The sequence below is a fragment of the Furipterus horrens genome, unplaced genomic scaffold (genome assembly GCF_987537825.1).
Source record: "Furipterus horrens unplaced genomic scaffold, mFurHor1.1.pri manual_scaffold_9, whole genome shotgun sequence".
Lineage (NCBI taxonomy): Eukaryota > Metazoa > Chordata > Mammalia > Chiroptera > Furipteridae > Furipterus > Furipterus horrens.
The window spans coordinates 103023553-103041465 of NW_028327179.1; the positions used below are offsets into that span (position 1 = coordinate 103023553).

Here is a 17913-nt window from a genome sequence, read left to right on the forward strand (position 1 = left end):
CCCGACTTGCTACAGTGGGACACAGTCACCTCCTCCCAGGTGGTGACCACCAGGGGACACGTCAGCTCCCCACCAGGGCCCGTGTGCGTCTGCCGTCTCCCCCCGCCCTGCTCTGCCCCCTTCTGCTTCTGCGTGGGCTATTTTCCATCCGTTGGAAGAACTCCCCCCAGTATTTCAGTGACATGCTTCTCTTGACAGAGTCTCTAAGTTTTTCTGCCTGAAAACGCCTTTATTTCACCTTTACGTCTGAACAGTCATTGCAGTGAGCATTCTGTTTCCAGGCTGACAGTTATTTCTCTCAGCACCTCTGAAGTGCTTTGCACTGTCTTCTTGTTTCCAGTTTCTGCTGAAACACTCTTACTGACAAATGTAACCCCACTTTTCGGATTCGCTCTTCAGTTCTGGCTTTTACTAATTTTACTGCGATGTTCAGAGGTGTGGTTTTCTTTGAACTCAATCTATGATGTTGAACAACAGAAAACTGCCAGTATTCAACCTTTTTTCATCTACAAAATGGCGAAGTTGTAGCTCTTAAAACCCATGGTTTGGTATCCTTCTTCAGTTTGGAGAAGAAATCTCAGACATTATTGTTTCTGCATCATTTGTCCCCGAGGCCTTTCAACATGCACCATGTGTCTCGTATGCTCTCCACAGTTTCACCGGCTTTGCTGTCATTCCGCCTGGTTGTTGCCCGCTGACCTGTTCCAGCCCATATCCCTCCCTCCCGCCGTGCCCAGTCTTGGCTTGTATCCGTCACTAAGCTTCAAAATTCAGGGCTAGCACCTTCATTTGATCATTTTAATCACAGATAATCATAGAGCCCATTTCTCTGGTAAAATTTTCTATCTTGTATATTCTTGGACATATTAATCACGGCTATCTTAAAATTTGCATGGGATGAGTGCAGTAACCATCTGCAGACACACTTCTGTTACCTGTTTCTGCGTCTTGGCCGTATAAACCCTTCCGTGGCAACGAAACGGCAGCCATCACGTGCGAAACTGCAGAGGCTCTAGGGTTTTCTCCTCTCACCTCCCTCGGTTAGGCAGCCAGCTGGGGTCAGAGCACTGACCCCAACAAGGCCTGCCCCTGGTCCCTCTCAAAGGGGTCACCCTACCTCAGGTTTACTCACACACCTAGGATAAACTCCTCGGGGCTCTCAGGTGAGACCTGGGTGTGTGCTCGGACCCCTCCTTCTTAGAAGCTCTTGGATTCCAGTTTTGTCTCTTTGGCATCGTGAGACGGCCACAGAGGTCTCCTCTGCTCCCGTTAGCCTTCAGCCATGCAGCTCAAGAATCAGGCAAATGCCTCCAGGCAGGAAGCGCAGGTGCTGGGCCCTCGGTACCTGTCTCTCTTTGGAATCTGGAGAACTTCACATTTGTATGATCTACTGTATTTCATGTGGTTTAATTTCATACCTGTGATTTAATAATTAGGCTGAACACCACCTTATATATTTCTCAGTCATTTGGAGTTCTTCCTTAGATGTTTCTGTTAAAATGTTTTGCCAATTTTTTCTTGGTTGTGTTTTTCTTAATAATTTGTTGGGATTCTTTATATATTTTGACTATGGGACCATTGTTGGTTATATGTGTAAAAAATATATTTTCCCATTCTGTTGCTTGTCTTTCAACTTTCTTCTTAGTGTGCTTTTTATTAAGAGATGTTCTCAACCTGACTGGCCTAGCTCATTAGGTTGGGCATCATCTCACAAACCGAAAGGTTACAGGTACCATTCCCAGTCAGTGCACATACCTGGGTTGTGGGCCAGGTCCCTAATTGGGGCTACACAAGAGGCAACTGATCGATGTTTCTCTCTCACATCGATGTTTCTCTCCCTCCCTTCCTCCTTTCCTTCCCTTGTCTCTAAAAATAAACAAACAAATAAAATATTTTTAAAAAGAGAGAGATATGTTCTTGATTTTAACATAAGTGAAATTATCAATCTTTCCCTTTGCACTTAGTACTTATTTCCTATTTCAAAATCTTTGTCTACTCTGAGGTCTTAAAAAAGTTATATTCTCATCTAAAAATCTTTATAATTTTGCCTTTCAAGCATATAGGAGTTGCTCCTTCTGAAAGAAATTAGGTCCAATTTCATCTTTTTCTAATATGGATCCCAGCTATTCTTCATCTTAATTTGTTTATTCAAAATGTCTTGAGACCTTTATTGGCACATATACAGTTCCACTTTGAGGATGAGCCACAATTTAAAGTATACTTAGGATATTCATGTTTCCTTTTCTATTCCAGTGTTTCAAAGAGTCATTTTACATTTGATTCTTTACACATGCTTAAGTGTATTCATCATGTAATTTCACAGAAGTGGACCTGGTGAGTTAAAGGAGGTGCATTTTTAATTTTCTTAGATATTGTGTTTTCTGTCTTGCTTAAAAACATTTATTACCTCTCAAAAATTATTAAAAATTCCCCCAAGTCTTTCTAGTACTTATAAAATCGCATTATACTTTTAAGTTTTGCAGCCATCTGGATTTTATTTTGGGGTAAGGAGTTTGGGAGGGATCCAGCTATATATTTTCCAAATGTCTGGCCAGTTGTCCCCAAATCATTATTGAATAATACATTTTTCCCCACTGATTTAAAATGTCATCATTATCATATACTAAAAACCCATATGTATTGGGGGTCTATTTCTAGACTTTCTATTCTTTCCTTGCAATCTGTCTATCTATTCATGATCACAACCACTTGGGGGTTTAAATGTTCTATAACCATAAAGCACCATAGCCTGAAATGGTCAGTCCACACCCCATACACAATTGCTCCAGTTCCTAACTTTCCTGTTTAGCTTTGTATGCAGTTCTCAACATAGACTTTAAAGCTAGTTTGCTTAATTTAAAAAATGTTTGCCTGGCCGGTAGCTCAGTTGGTTAGACCATCATTCTGATATGCCAAGGTTGCAGGTTTGATTCCCGATCGGAGCACATACAAGAATCAACCAATAAATGAATTAATAAGAGGAACAAATAAATGTTTCTCAGTCTCTTTTCCTTCCCCACCCCTAAAATCTATTTAAAATTTGTTTAAAGAATTTTTTTATTGTAATTGTTTAAACATAAAGGTTCACTCAGAGGGAATAGATATTTTTACAGTATTAAACCCTCCTACCAGAAACACTGTCTTTTCAGTTATTCTGCTTCCCTCGTGTCTGTCCTGGAAAGCCCGGACCTGCCCCTGTACTTCCTTTTCCTCTCTCTTCATGGGTCTCCACTGTTGCCATGGACGGTCACAGATGTTCTTCCTGAAGAACTCCCTGTAGTATTTGTTCATTCAGGGCAGCTAGCAATAAATTCTCTCAATTTTTGGATGACCTGAAAAAGTCAGTGTTTCCGTTTCCTTTTGGAAAGATACTTGCTCTGGGTATAGCTTGTTACGTTGGCAGTTATTTTCTTTCAGTTCTTAACAGGTAAAATTCCGTCCTCTTCTAGCTGCCCCTACCTCTGCCCAAGTTATCTGCCAACTGCGCGAGGCACCAGCTCCAAAGTCCACGGGTTTAAAGCAACAATCAGGTGCTGCTTCTCACTGTGAGCAAGCCGGCTCCCCGCGCCTCGCCTCCTCCTGTGCAGCCCGTGGGCTGGCTCACGTGTTGGCGAGAACAGTGGAGCAGCAGGGAGGTCCCTGGTGTCAGGACAGCGCCTCTGTTATTCCATCCCCATCCGACTGCCCGCAGACGTCAGCACCTCGCCCATGACGCACAGCCGCTCAGCTGAGGGTCTGTGCGTGGGTGGAGAAATGAGGGAGCAACGCAGCCTCTCGCACACCGGCTCAGGCTTTCCTCCGACCCCTTTCAGGCTTCCCTAAGTTTGTATTTTCCACAATTTCACTACACTGCTCCCAAGTCCCAGGTGTATGTGTGATCTCCTTGGGATCCATGGTGCTTCCTGAGTTTGTTTGATTTGCTTTCATACATTCTGGAAACTCTTCAGTACTGCTTCTGCCCGTTCTCTCCCCTCCCTTGTGGACTTCATTCACAGTATGCCATCTCTTTACCATGCCCACGTGTAAGGGGATACCCTCTCCATATATTTTCCATTCTTTTTTCTCTTGGGAGATGGCCTTCTGACCTACTTCACACTCACTACCCCCAATTTCCACTACGTCTGATCTGCCATTAAACCCTGCGTTCTGAAATTCAGTTCATGCACTTTTCAGGACAGAATTTCCACGTGGTTCTTTCCTGTGGATTGTACTTCTCAGAAACCCTTCACATACCAACTATTGTTTAAACATATTAATCACCATTCTTTCAGTGTCAACATCTGCTGACCGCAATACCTGCTCCACTTCAACTTCAGTCTCTACTGTCTGCCTGTTTTGGGGGGGCGTTCTGTCACCCCATCTTGTTTCTCCAAAACAAACAAACAAACAAAAAACCTTACAGTAGCCAGTCTAGGACACAAGCAGAATTTTGTAAAATAAAGCACACGCACTCACCCATAAATTGGATACCATGCAGGTAGCAGCAGTAATTTGTGGCACTTTCACAGCCTTCACGTGTCTTGGGCTAATGGCCTCAATAACGAAACAGAATGCTGTCACTAGAGGAGACTGGGGTTGTTTACCTAAGGCAGTTCTGCATTTCAATCTGCAACTTCTTAAATGCCAAATTAGTCATTTGCATTGATTTGCATCTCCACAGAGAAATATCATTTATGCTAATGATGTTCTTGCTAACATGCCACAGAAGTAATAACAAGGAGCCTGAACCCCCTCCACACCTTTGGCTTCATTGCACAGAGCACAGCTGGCATTTTAGGGCAGATGCCATGGAAGTTTTAGGGTGGGAAGGTTACGGGAGATCATCAGTCCAGTGGTTCTCAGCAATGAGTGCACATTAGAGTCACTTCAAGGAGCTTAAAAAGAAGAAGAAAAGACGAACAAGAAACCGAGCTGATGCCTGGCTCCCCAACCCACATCCCGAGATTCTGATTTGACTCAGACAGGCAGTGCCTGGGCACCAGGATTGTTTGAGAGCTTCCAGATATTCCCAATGGGTGGTATCCACTGATGTGGCCACCACACGCCTAGCTTCCCAGGTGGGAAACCTGACACCTTCCATGGAGAAGTGACTTGAACAGAAGCTCAAGAAAGTGGCCGGTGGCAGAGCCCAGACTGGCCCCCAGTTCCCTGACTTCCAAACCAATATGTATGTAGCAGAGTCCATGACCACAGCATGTGTATGGAGGTCCTCATGCATCATACCATGTGCACACCCATGCATACACATGCCCACACACATGGTCCGACACATCTGCCAGATGAATCAATGATATCAGGCTTTCAGATTAAAATGAAAACATTAATCCACAGTGAACAGACCAAAAAGAAGGTTAAAGTTTGGGGCTAGTTGTTCTGTTTGTGATTCTTTTGAAGAGCAGAGAAGCAGATGTGAAGTGTCATACACCTTCGTTTGTGACAGGGAAGAGCCCGCCAGCCCGGGGAATACCGGGCACAAGCAACTCAAGACCCCCGACCTGACCCAACTGGGCCAGCAGGAGACAGAGGACTCAGCGGTTTAAGTCCAAAGTTCAGCCCAAGCCAATCAGATTAAAGACGAAGTCGATGACCACGCAACAGATCCGTGAGACCGACCGCTGGCCCCGCCCCGCCCACCCCCCGCGGGGTCTTGGACTCGCGTGAGTGCCTTTCTGTTCCCTGAAACACGGAAGAGCAGCCAAACCCTACTCCAGCCATCAGAGCTGCCAAAGAGCATCCTCTCAGGCCGCTCAGCAGGCGAGAAAGAAACCTGCAGGGGAAGGGGGTTTCCTGCCTCCGTAGTAACGGGGTCTGACATGTCGGAAAGCGCCGTCGTTTCTGCGCTGGAACCGAGCCAGGCAACGGAGTGCAGCCCCGCCTTGGTGAGGGCCGCGTCTGGGGGCCGAGGACGCAGCCACCCAGAGCAGAAGGGCAACGCCTGCCCGCACTGACGGCCCGTCGGGACCTTTGCTCTTCCCGCTGTTCACGCAGGACAACAACGCCCTCACCCTGTCTCTCCAGCACTGGTTAGTCCCAGAGCCACGCGGGAGAGGGCCAAGTCAGGGGCGCATCAGCGACGCCGGAGGGGCGCAGGGCGCCAGCGTGTCCTACGCCCGAAAGACGCAAAAGCACGGTCCTCGGCCTCTTCCCTTCTCGACAAGGGCAGCCCAGACGCAGGAAGACGCAGCCTGTGCCTCCGAGAAAACGCTGGGCCCGGAGACGCTGAGAGCGCGCTGTGCGCCTTGCGAGCGGCCCGGCTGGGCGCCAGGGCACCTGCCCCCGGGGGCCGCGTCTCCTGTGAGGCCGCCCCCTCCTGGACGCTGAGGGAAGTGCAGCGCGATCGGACCGCGGCGCCGGTGCGCCTGCTCCCAGCGCTCTCTTTGGGCAGGTGCGTGCGTGTGGCGCGGGCGTGTGTGCACAAAAGGACCTGAGTGCATTGTAGCTCATCTCAAGTCACCAATGGGGAGGCTCACAGCTGCATTTCTTTTCCTGTTGAAATGCCAAATTAACTTTGCTTCACGCCACTTAACTCAGGAATTAATTCCATCCCCTCTTTGGTTTGAGTTACTGGAATGTGGAGAGCAATGGGCCTCCTGGTCACGTCAAGTGACAGAATCCCGACCCCTGGGCTTTGGTCTGTGGCAAGGTGCCCACTGTCCACAGAGCTGCCTCAGGTGACACAGGTGTCTCGGTAATTCATCACCAGGGACAATACCAAGGAGGTGAGGCTACTTAGTGAGCTGCTGGCCGGGCCTTCCTCATGAATCGAGTGTCCCGAGGAAACGCCTGCCTGCCTGCCTTGCGTTGCAGGACGAGACAAACGGTGTGCCGGGCACGGAGCAGCTGCTGCCAGCTGTGACCTCCGGTGGGGGTGGGACTTGGTGGAGCTGAGGGATAGGAAGGATATGCATCGCTTATTATCCTATGCCTCTCCAACCATTTGCTTTTAATGAGAGTGTGTCCATACGTTATTGTAAAACTCATTTTCAAAGTAAAATGTGACAGGCCTACCCCGTTTCCCCTTGCGTAGAATCCCCCGCGCTCAGCCTCGTTCCCTGGGGGCTGGCCACAGCGGGCCACAGCAGCTCCCAGCACCTGCTCCGGCGGGAACCGAGGACACTGTCCGGGGAGGGGCAAGGCCCGAGTGGCTGAGGACACGGCAGGGGAGCCGGGCCTCCCCTGAGCACGTGCGTCCCTGAGGGACAGCACGGCGGAATGAGGACGCAACACTGAGACTCTCCCCGAGAGCCTCACCCGAAGCCTCCTGCCAACGGTGGACCCAGACACTGCGTCTCGGCTCCCTGAAGCCGCTTCGGGAGTGGCCCCAAAAAGTGAAGGTCAAAACCACAGACTCGGCCTCTGCATCCCGCTAATAAAACGATCTGTAAAGACCGCATTCCTTCACATCTTCACCCGGGATGGATAATGCCGTGAACTTGTGACTTATCAAACAGAACTGTGACCAGACTGCCTCCTCGGAGTCTAGAAGCCCGGTCAGGTCGCTACTGCTGGTAAATAAGTCCAGTGCTGCTTTTTACCACAGCAGCAGCGGCCAAAGCAGGAGCATCATTCTCCCTAAAAGCGGTGAAAACGGTTATTGTAAAACTGATTATTTAAAGCCATTCCATGGAAACCCACTGTTAAGCTCCCCAAAATCGGCCCTAAGAGCTGGAGGGTCCTGAACTCTGAGTTCATCTTCCCAAAGAAGGCAGCATCCCGAACCCCCGACCTCCCCCCGCCCCCCACAAACCAGTGCAGCCCAGTCTCCTCGCCAACCGGGGCCTCAGCACCTCGCCCCTGTTACGGGCTCCCCAAGTGCTCGTGACTCTTAAGGTGCAGACTCTACTGCTGCTGCCTAATCTCCTTTCCAAACCAACTGTACTTTTCCATAGTCTCCCACTTGTCAAATTAAAGCTTCTTATTATTCTGTTTTCTCCAATGCAATAACACGGAATAGCTCTGCTTATCAAATTTGCCACGGCATGCTGGGCACCCCAGCAGGTCACAACCACCCCTTTGACAGACCCAGCTTGTGATCACTAAATGCAAACATAAAAAAACAAACAAAAAAAATGTTCTGAGAACTTCCAATAAGAATATTAATTTGGTTTGCTTCATTTAGAGACCTCAAGAACGCTTTAGAAAGGAGAAGAAGGAAGAAGGGAGGGGGAAGAAAGGAGAGAGGGAGGACCAGCAGCCATGTCTGCGGTCCCCCCTGAAGGGCCAACCCAGGAAAGAGGCAGCAGATGTGGCCTAAGACCTGACCCCGGGCCTGCCTCCCCCAGATGTGACCTCAGCGCCCGTCTAAACCCAGCTGGGCCCAGTGAGGCGCCTGACCCACTGCTGCGCGCCGTTTCCTGGAGCTGGAGCAGCCGTCCTGAAGGACAGCCTGCCATCCCCTCCTCGAGCCCCAGTGCACCCACTTCCCTTTTGGTGCCCGGGATTGTTCCTCACTGGACTTCCTGAGATGTTTTGTGCCCAGTTACGTGCCCAGTTCTAACCCCATCCCACAGATCACCTTCTGGATTCCATCTGCCCACCTGCCCACCACCTCAGGTGCCCAAACATTTCCACCCTAAAGCCTCCCTCTGCAGCTAGAACAGGAGTCTCAGGGCTCCCTGGGCTGCCCCCTGCATGGGGGCCAGGGGCTTGGCTGGAGTTCTGGCCCCCACCGGTCAGGGCCCGAGGCGACAGGCATTCACAGACCTGCCTGTCAGAATCAGCTTGGCAGACTCTGAAATGTCTTCATTAGACTAGTTTTATTGCGAAGTCGCACAGGACTGCTTTAAATACAGAAAGCAATGCCAAGACATTTAAACATAAGGTAACAATGCCCCCCATGGACCCTCTCCAAACTGCCCAGAGATACCAGCGGTGCCTTCCGTACCCCCCTCCCTGGCTGTACAGGAGGGGAAATGCACACACACGTGTTGGTTTTCTCAGAAACCAGTCATTGTCAATCCCAGCGCTTACCACATATGCACATGTTTCTGGTTGGGTAACAGACACTTAACTCATTTTAAGTAGCTGCGTGTTACTCCACACCACAGATTATGACACCGTTTGTGTTTCGATGTACTTACAGGCGTTGCTACAGTTTTGGGCCACTTGGCTTCATACATGTGAATTCTAAAAATAAATCTAACCATCCGCATGTTCTTCATTTAATAGATATCACCAGGTTACATTCCTAACAACTGTTTCCAACCTCACATTCTTACCAGCAAAGTCCATCAGTGCCCACTGCCCCGGGCTCCCACCAGCACTAGGGGCCCTTCAGCTTCTCACTTTTGATGATCTACGGTATGGTTTAAAGTTACATTCCCCTTACTGAGGGTAAATACATTTTCATATAATATGTGGGCCTTCTCATTTCCTCACCTGTAAATTACCATTCACATCTCTACCCATCTTCCTGTTGGATTCTTCTCCCTTTTTCTTATACTGTGTAGCAGCCCTTTGTAATTAAGAATAGAAACCCTTGTTGGTAATGGTTTCTCCAGCTTGTTTATCTTTGTTAATTGTGGGAAAACACACATAACATAAAATGTGCCCCCTAACCATGCCCCGGTGGATGGGTCAGTGGCACTGAGCTTGTTCACACTGCCGTGCGGCCGCCGCCACCACCGTCCCCAGAGCTCTCCACCTTCCCCATTGGAACTCTGTCCACGCAGAACAGCCCTCCCAAATCCCCAGCATCTACTCTCTGCCTCTGTGAATCTGACTGCAGGTGCACTTCTCTCAGAGGACTGTGGGTCTGGTCTAGGCCACCATCATAAAGCAAATATCGCAATAAAGCAAGTCACACAGATTTTGTGGTTTCCCAGTGCATATAAAAGTTACGTTTACACTATACTGCAATCTCTTAAGTGTGAAATAACATTGCGCTTTAAAATGTGTATGCCTTGCCCTGGCTGGTGTGGCTCAGCAGATTGAGCGCCGGCCTGCAGACTGAAGGCCCGCCGGTTCAATTCCCGGTCAGGGCACAGGCCTGGGTTGTGAGCTGGGTCCCCAACTGGGGGCACGCGAGAGGCAACTGATTGAGATTTCTCCCTCACGCATTGATGTTTCTCTACCTCTCTTTCTCTCTCCCTTCCCCCCCTCTCTAAAATGTAAATAAATAAAATCTTTTTTAAAAATGTGCACAGCTTAGTTAAAAATACGTTATTGCTAAAAATTGCTGACATCACCTGAGCCTTCAGTGAGTCACAAATCTTTTGCTGATGGGGGGGTCTCCCCTCAAGGTCAATGAAAACACAGTGTCTGGGAAGCACAATAAATGAGGACTGAGTACTCCTGGGACCCCACAAAATGAAGTCACACAGTATTTGTCCTTTTGTGACCAGCTTATTTCACTGAGCATGACGTCTTCAAAGGCCATCCATGGGGCAGCCTGTGTCAGGACGTCCCTCCTTCTGAGCCTGAACAATCAGCAGTGCACGGCACACACAGACTACATGTGCTTATCCGTCACTTGCTGTGAACACCTGGGCTGCTGCCCGGTTGCAGCTGCTGTGAACACCAGCGTGCAAATCTCTCAGCCCCTGCCTTCCATCCTCTTAGGCACAGACTCGGACTGCTGGGTCGTAAGGGTAACGCCATGGTTAATTTTTTGAGGAACTGTCACACTGCTTTCCTCAGAAGCTGCACCGATTTACGTTCCCACCCACAGAGCACGAGGGTCCTGATTTCTCCACATGCTCTCCACACTTGTTTTCTGTTTCCGTTTGGGATACAGTATGTTTATCTTTTGACCTTCTTCAGAAAGTATAGTTGGTCCATCAACAACACGGTTTGAGCCGCGTGGGTTCAAGTAGTCTTGAATTTTTTTTCAATATTCAGTTGGCCCTCGGTAACCTTGGCTTTGGCATCTCAGGGTTCAGCCAACTAGGGATGGGAAACAGTATTCTCCACCCGCGGTTGGGATGCTGGGAACCCGGGGATGCAGAGAGCCGACTGCATGTCTGCCCCACTTATATTAGGGGTTTGAACACCTTAGGGCTGTGGTGTCCATGGGGTCCCAGAACCAATCCCCTGCAGATACTGAAACATAACAGTACCTTATCCCAGGCAACCATTTGCATTTTAATTGTCATGAGCAAGGTCTGTTGGGCTTTTGAAAACATATACAAGGTTAACAGAATTATGTATTTCTGCCTATATCCCGAGAAAAGTAAAGACAGCAAAGGGAGAGAGAGGGGGGGGGAAACCCTGTGTCTGACCACAGAACGTTCTGGACTCCATGCCTTTGCCCAGCCACACCTCCTACCCCACCCGCTGCCGGGCTGAGTCATGCTGTTGCCAGTGGCAACCACAAATCCAGGCCTCACGGTTTTTATCACTGCCATCAGCTCACACATCACTGACTCCTCGGGCTTGGACGAAGCCTGCTTCCCTATGTCCCAGCCAGCCCTCAACTGTATTAGAATAAACAAACATTGCCTGTCTCCATAAATCATGGCCTGTGTATTTATATTTACATTTAAATTGCTTTCCTTCACCAAAGAATTCAAAGCTATTACCTTACATAACATCAGTGTAACTCTATGTCATAGAGGCGCAGGGAGGGCAGGGGAGGAAAAGCTCCCAGAGAGGTCATGACACCCGGGCCTGCTTTCTGTCCAGGACGGCAGGGAGGGGACAGAGCTACAGCCTTTACCCTGCTGAGCGGCCTGCGTCTGCCATCAAGTTAAACACACACACACACACACACACACACACACACACGTTTCTTTCATAATCAAACTCCACTGAGGGCAGATGAGCTATTCTTTTAATACAAAATTATTTTAAAGATGTCTCCAAATAAAAGCTTCAGAAGGTTAAACGCAGGAGCCCAAGTGGTGTGGGAGCGAGTGGCCGTCCAACTGCGAGAACGTGGTCCGTGGGCGGGTGGGTGGGCAGCACCGAGGTGACCACCAACCGTGTTCTGTGATCACTACTCACCGCAGTCTGCACAGAGGTCCCCCCAAAAGAAAAAACAGACCGTCCACAGCCATCAGCAGTTCTCCCCAGGGCACAGCTCTGAAGCCAGCAGCCGCGGACCCAGGACCATCCGCACTGTGAGCTCCTCGGAGTGCCCAGTCCTTGCCCTTCATGCCTCAGACGGTGCCTCACCTCAGGGAGGGCCTCGCAGGGCTCGATGGGAGGGTCCCAGGGGCCCAGTGTCCCCTGAAAATCAGCTGTATCCACAAGCAGCCACATCTGCACCAGGAACCAGGATGGGGCTGAGGAGCCCTTGTGCCAAGTCAAAGACACCATGGCCAAAGTCCAGGCAGTGACAAAGTCTGCTCTCCCTGACAGGGCAGAGGTGGGCAGTGAGCAAGAAGAGAGCCCCTGCCCCACGCTGGTCTTCCCAGTGCTACCCGGGTCCCAAGTGCAGACCAGTCGGACTTTAGGAAATGCCACCCTGGCCAGATTCGCTGGCTTGGTGTCCCGGCCTAAGCCCCTCCCTCAGCTTCCAGAGGGCCGCTGTCCAATGCATGTTGCCCCATGTTGTCTAAGACACTAGGTTTTCTTCCTCTTCTGAGAGGCAGTCCTTCTGAGCACACCCATCCTTTCTGAGACTCACAGGGCAGGAAGCATTTGGACCACCCCGCCCTGAGCCCAGGTGCTGGGAGGACTCCCTGCTCCGGTGTCTTAGGTCCTGCCTTGGGGGCTTGCGCCCCACCTGAAAACACGAAGCACCAAACATTTCCTCCTGGACTATGAAGAAAGGAAAGCAGCCAGCAGGATGACAAGCCTGCCTACTGGCAGAGCCCCGGCGAGTGGAGTGTGACGTGGTCAGAGGTAGGGAGGCTTGGAGCCAAGGGAGGGCTGTGGACGGCGGGCGGATCCCACACAGCCACCGTCAAGGCTCCAGGACCTGCCCCCTCTCTTCAGGGAGCTCTCGTGAGTGGCCCTAAAACACTGGTTACAGACCCCAGCACAGATGCACGTTTGTGCACAGAAAGAGTACGTTCTACTTCCTCCCCTTTCAGCTCTGCAGGAGCATCAGATAAAATGAACCTGACCCCGAGCCTCCGCTCCACACGGGACCCTGTCCTGGGCGTTGCCTGGACTGGCAGGATGAGGTAAATCCAGCCCCACGGCCATGCATCGGCCAGGACCACACACTCACCGTTGACACAGGTCTCAGACGGTCCGCAAAGGCCATCTTCCAATAAGCATCCTGGGAGGAAAAACAGAAAACAGATCCGAGTCAGAGCTGCAAAGATGAGTACCTCGTCTGCGGAGGCTGTGACATCGGCCAGCTCCTGCGCACCAAAGCAACAGGCCTCTGCGCTTGGCTTTTCTGAGGTGATGCCGGGACATTTGGGAGCCAGACCACACCCCTGGCTTGAGTTGGTGAGAAGACCGACTTCTCCATTAGGAGGACATTCACACACACCCTGCCCCTTCCGGCGTCTGCCCACGGGGACCTTCAGGTGAGCAGCTGGGGCATGAGGGGGTCATCGCTGCAGACCTCTCCTTGGCAGAGCTGCCGGGGGGCCAGACCCGCGGGGCTCCATCAGCACCACCGCAGGCCTTCTGTGCCCACCACCCACTACACACACACCTGATGTGGACGGCAGCCTGCCTTTGCTCCAAGAACAGAAAGAGGAGGCAGAGGGAGGTCACCGTTTGCCATAAGGACAGACAGAAGGGAGTGCGGCGGCAAACACGCTGACCTCCGCGGGGGGTGCCGGGATCCATCAGAGAAGGCAGCCATTCTGCCCTGAGTTCTGGTGCATCTTCAACGCAGAGAAAGGACAGAGCAAATCCATCCTCAGGAGCGCTAGCCAGGCCAGCAAGGGTGAAACGGCAGGGAGGGCACCCACTCAGAGGAGGGGCCGCCCTGGGCCGGACACCACGTCAACACCCAGCCCCCGTGAGGGCCCCAATGTTTGCTGTGCTCACCATGCCTTTTGGCAACACAAAGAACATGCTCCTGCCAAAGCACTGTCTCCATTCCTGTCCCTCCAGCTGACAAACTCCTGCTCATCCAGTAAGACTCAACTGAAAAGACCCATGGGATCCCCCGCAACTCGAAGCAAAGGTCCCGTTTCCCTGAAACACCGTTATCGCATGGAGACCAGCACTTCCTTTTTCAGTCTGGCTTCAGCACATCTTGGCCTCCTTCACCTGCATACCCAGCTGAGCACTCAGTCCCCCGTTTCCCAGCTCTGCCCCCCTCCTCCCTCCACACAGTTACTTCTCACTGGAGGACCAGAGCCCTGAGCCAAGCCCCATGGGGTGATGGAGAAAAGAGCCCACAGCTGACAAGGAGGGCTGCACAGTCGGGGGCTGACTCTAGTCTGGTCCCCCCCAAAGCAGTCACCCTGAGAAAGTCATTTGCTTGTCTGGTCTCAGCATTGGGGACGGAAGAGTCAGGCCACGTTAGTGACCTCGCAGACTCTGCTTGAGCCACCCAGGAGACTGCATCGTGCACACCCAGAGGGAGCCCCCAGAGATCTCCCTGGAGGAGCGCAGGGCTCCAGCTGCCTCTCCCAGGCTCCCGGCTTGCCCTCCCAGTGCCCCTGATTAGCCCAGGGTGGTTTCGGTGCCGCAGAAGACCCTGGCAGGAAGCAGGACACAGGGACAGGGGCAGCCCCACGGCTTGGCCGAGACTCGCTCCCATTTAGAATTCTGTTTGTGACGTGGAAACAGCAGAGACAGGCTGGAGAAAAGGCAGCAAGAAAAGCCTTTATTTGCTTCCCACTTCCGGTCCTGCTCCTGCTTCCGTGAGGGTGACAACCAGCGCATGACCGGAATGAGATTTGCATTGCAATTAACTCTTAAATCCCAGCCTTGGAACAACAGCCTCTTATCAGTACTCCGGATCTGGAACCAGCGAGAAGCTGCTTCAGAAAGACCCCACCACGGTGTTCCCATTCGTCACGGAGCTGCAGGTGTGCACATTTCCCCGAGCGCCGCAACATGCTAATTGCTGCTAATCTGTGTTGTTGTTTGCTCTAAAATTAGGAAAGGCCATATTTCATTTTAAATATCAGCCGCCTACTAATAGTAATGATGACAATAAATCATGGCGAGAAAGAAAGACACTTAGACACTCGGCTCTGTCCTGGGCTCAGACACAGACTCACTTTGTTCTCCAAGCGGGCCCCTCCCTCCCCCTCCCTGCAGACCAGCTTCAGAACACGTGTGCACACTCAGACATACGCAGGCACACGCACTGAACCTTTTTAATTCTAATGCTGCTTCCCCCTCATTTCCACAAAATACTGAGCAGCATCTTGTCACCGTCTTGGTGCCTCTTTCTTATCCTCTTTGACGTCAAAGTGGACCCAGCTCCCCTGTGAGCAGCCAGGCGGCTCCACTTCCCACACCGCCTCCCCCCACCCCCGCCCAGGCGGCACTCAGAGAGGGTGCGGTATGTTGTGGTGGAAACGGTCAGTGTGAGCAGGCCCCTGCCACCCCAGCTGGCTGGAAACTGCAGGCCCACACCTGCCGTCGACCCGCCTCTGGCCCCTCCCTCTCCCAGGGTGTCCCCTGCAGAGGTCAGGGTGGCCTGAAACCCAAGGGACCACCCAGGAGACAATTACCCTCCTGGTCTGCTCTGCTTGCCAGATGGATGAAGGGACTGAGGGAACTCCCTGCCCCCCACCTCAGGGTGTTTGCAAGCTCACACTGACAACACAGAGAGGTTCCCATGGAATAATACAAGAAAAAGATCCACATAAAATGAATCCTCTCAGTAAAATGTCCAACAGTTTCTGTCTCAGATGGGCCATGTGAACAAGAGCAGTGATTCTGAATCTTCTACGAAGCAACTGGAAGATTCTTAGAAACCAAGAGTACCTTCCATGATCCCCACACCCTCAAAAGGGAGGAGTCCAGACCTCAGCAAGAACATTCTCCTGGCTCACTCTCTCCCGTTCCTTAGAGAAGGGGCATCGGACCCCAGGTATCACCTAGGAGACACTTGCCGATCCTCATCCACCCTCATCACCTGAGGCTCCCCTCCGGAGCAGAGCACCCTTCAGGTGCACAGGGAGGCACTGTTCCCTGTCCTGGGCCTGAGCCTGGTGACCTGGTGCCCTTCCCGGAGTGGGTGGAGGTCTAGGGGCATGGCGCTGGGCAGACCCAGAGCCCACAGTTTTCCCTCCCCCGAGAGGTCAGAGGCGTGGCCCGAGAGACCAGCGGGTGAATCCTGGGGGTCATCACTGCCACGATGGGAGAACGCACGCTCCCCTCCAACTGCAGATGGAATCTGGGTGCCTGGCCTGGCTCCCACCTAATTCTGAACTGGGTGGGAAGCCAATTTCACAGAGGCCTGTAAAGCCCAGCAGGTATAAGCTGACATCTGACAGCGTGACCCAGGATAACACCTGGCACTGGGAGACGTCAGAGATACTGTCACCTGGACAGCTGGACCCAGGGCCCAGGCCATCCCCTGCTGCCGTCAGGAAGCAGGTGAGTGTCTTCTTCAAAACCTGCGAGCCGCCCGCCGCACGCCCTCGTCCTGTTCACTGGGTCAAGCACGTGGGGAACCTCCTCCTCAGGCACTGCACACACCCCAGGAGGCCCCCGCATGCCCGAGTCGTGTGAATGCAGAGCGGGTCTCAGGAAATACACTCACCTCCACACGCCGCCTCCGATAAGGTGTTTACACCACAACAGTACCCAGCTCCTGTGCAGAGAATGTAACAGACTCCATAGCTTAAAAATACTAAACACTGGACCCTGGAAGCGGACCACAGACAGAGGTTCGAATCTTAGCCACAATCTGCTACCTACAGAAGCTTGGACTTCCGGCCAAGATGGAGGCCTGGACTGACACGCTCTGTCTCCCTCCACAACTAAGAAGGAATAGAACTACCACAAAACCAGAAATAACCAGAAGTTCCAGAAAATAAAGCTACATGGAAGCCCAACGTATGAAGTTACAAAGAAGTGGTGCTCGTCCAGATGGGTAGGAGGGGCGAAGCCGGGGCGGAGAGGTCAGGCTGTGCTGGCGGCAGCTGCGGTGATGGCGGCGGGATGGCAGCAAGCACAGATGCCCGTATTTAGGGGGAGGCGAGAAGCGCCTGGGGAGCACCCCTGGCTGCAGACCAAACCCGTCAGCTTGCTATTCCAGCGCCGGGAAGACAGACCCCCATTGCCTCGGAAGGTGAGGCCCAAAGGGGGTGGGGACACGGGAGGAGGCTCCCAGTCTCTCAGAGGAGAGAGAATGGCAGGAATCCATCTTGGACCCCCACCCCCACAGAAAACGCCACAGCATGGTGAGAAGGGTGGCCCCGTAGTGACGAGTGCACAGGGCTCCGCCCCCTATAGCACAGGAGGTGTGACAGCCCCGCCCAGGAAGCAAAAAACTGCCAGGATGGCAGGGATAATGATAGAGATCCCAACCACGCAGCTGACCAGAAAGCGAATACATGAATTAATGGACGAACAGATAGATAACCATTCTGAGGCTCAGTTCAGAGCATAGTCTGTCACTGAACCTGACCCCGGTGACAGTGCCCGGCATCTGGTTTCAGGGCCGGAGCCCATGAACATGGTGACCCTCACCAAAGCCCTGCCTCTCTCTCCCTGGTGGAAACACTCAAGGCCACAAAGCCTGAATTACGTTAAATGATGTTCTTTTCCAGGAGCTGCATTAGCAAAGGGACGGGAGGTGCAAGATTTGAAGAGACACTACTTTGAAGAGTCGCCTTCATTTTTAATATCTGAGCGAGGAGACAGAGGGGCTCGTGGTCGGTGCGCGGCGTCGGCAAAGCACAGAGCCCAGCACGTGTCACATTATTGGTGCTCTTCACACGGCCGCGCTGGGAGCAGGGACCTGCGCCACTTCAAGTCCCCACCCACTGTGGGGGTCCTGAATGTTTCTATCAGCTCAGAAGCAAAAAGGCCCCGAATCACGGCAGGGCGTCCAGGCAGAGGCAAAACTATTTCCATATGCAGAAGCCCCTT

At 51.9% G+C, this 17913-nt stretch overlaps 1 protein-coding gene across 1 annotated transcript in view; it reads right to left on the reverse strand.

Moving 5' to 3' along the window:
• The window catches only part of PTPRN2 (protein tyrosine phosphatase receptor type N2), a 367694-nt gene that overhangs the window by 305395 nt on the left and 44386 nt on the right, over positions 1 to 17913 (reverse strand). The window contains exon 2 of the mRNA XM_090287741.1: positions 13118 to 13168. Within this exon, the coding sequence (XP_090143867.1) occupies positions 13118 to 13168 (51 nt within the window). The remainder of the gene's footprint in view (positions 1 to 13117; positions 13169 to 17913) is intronic.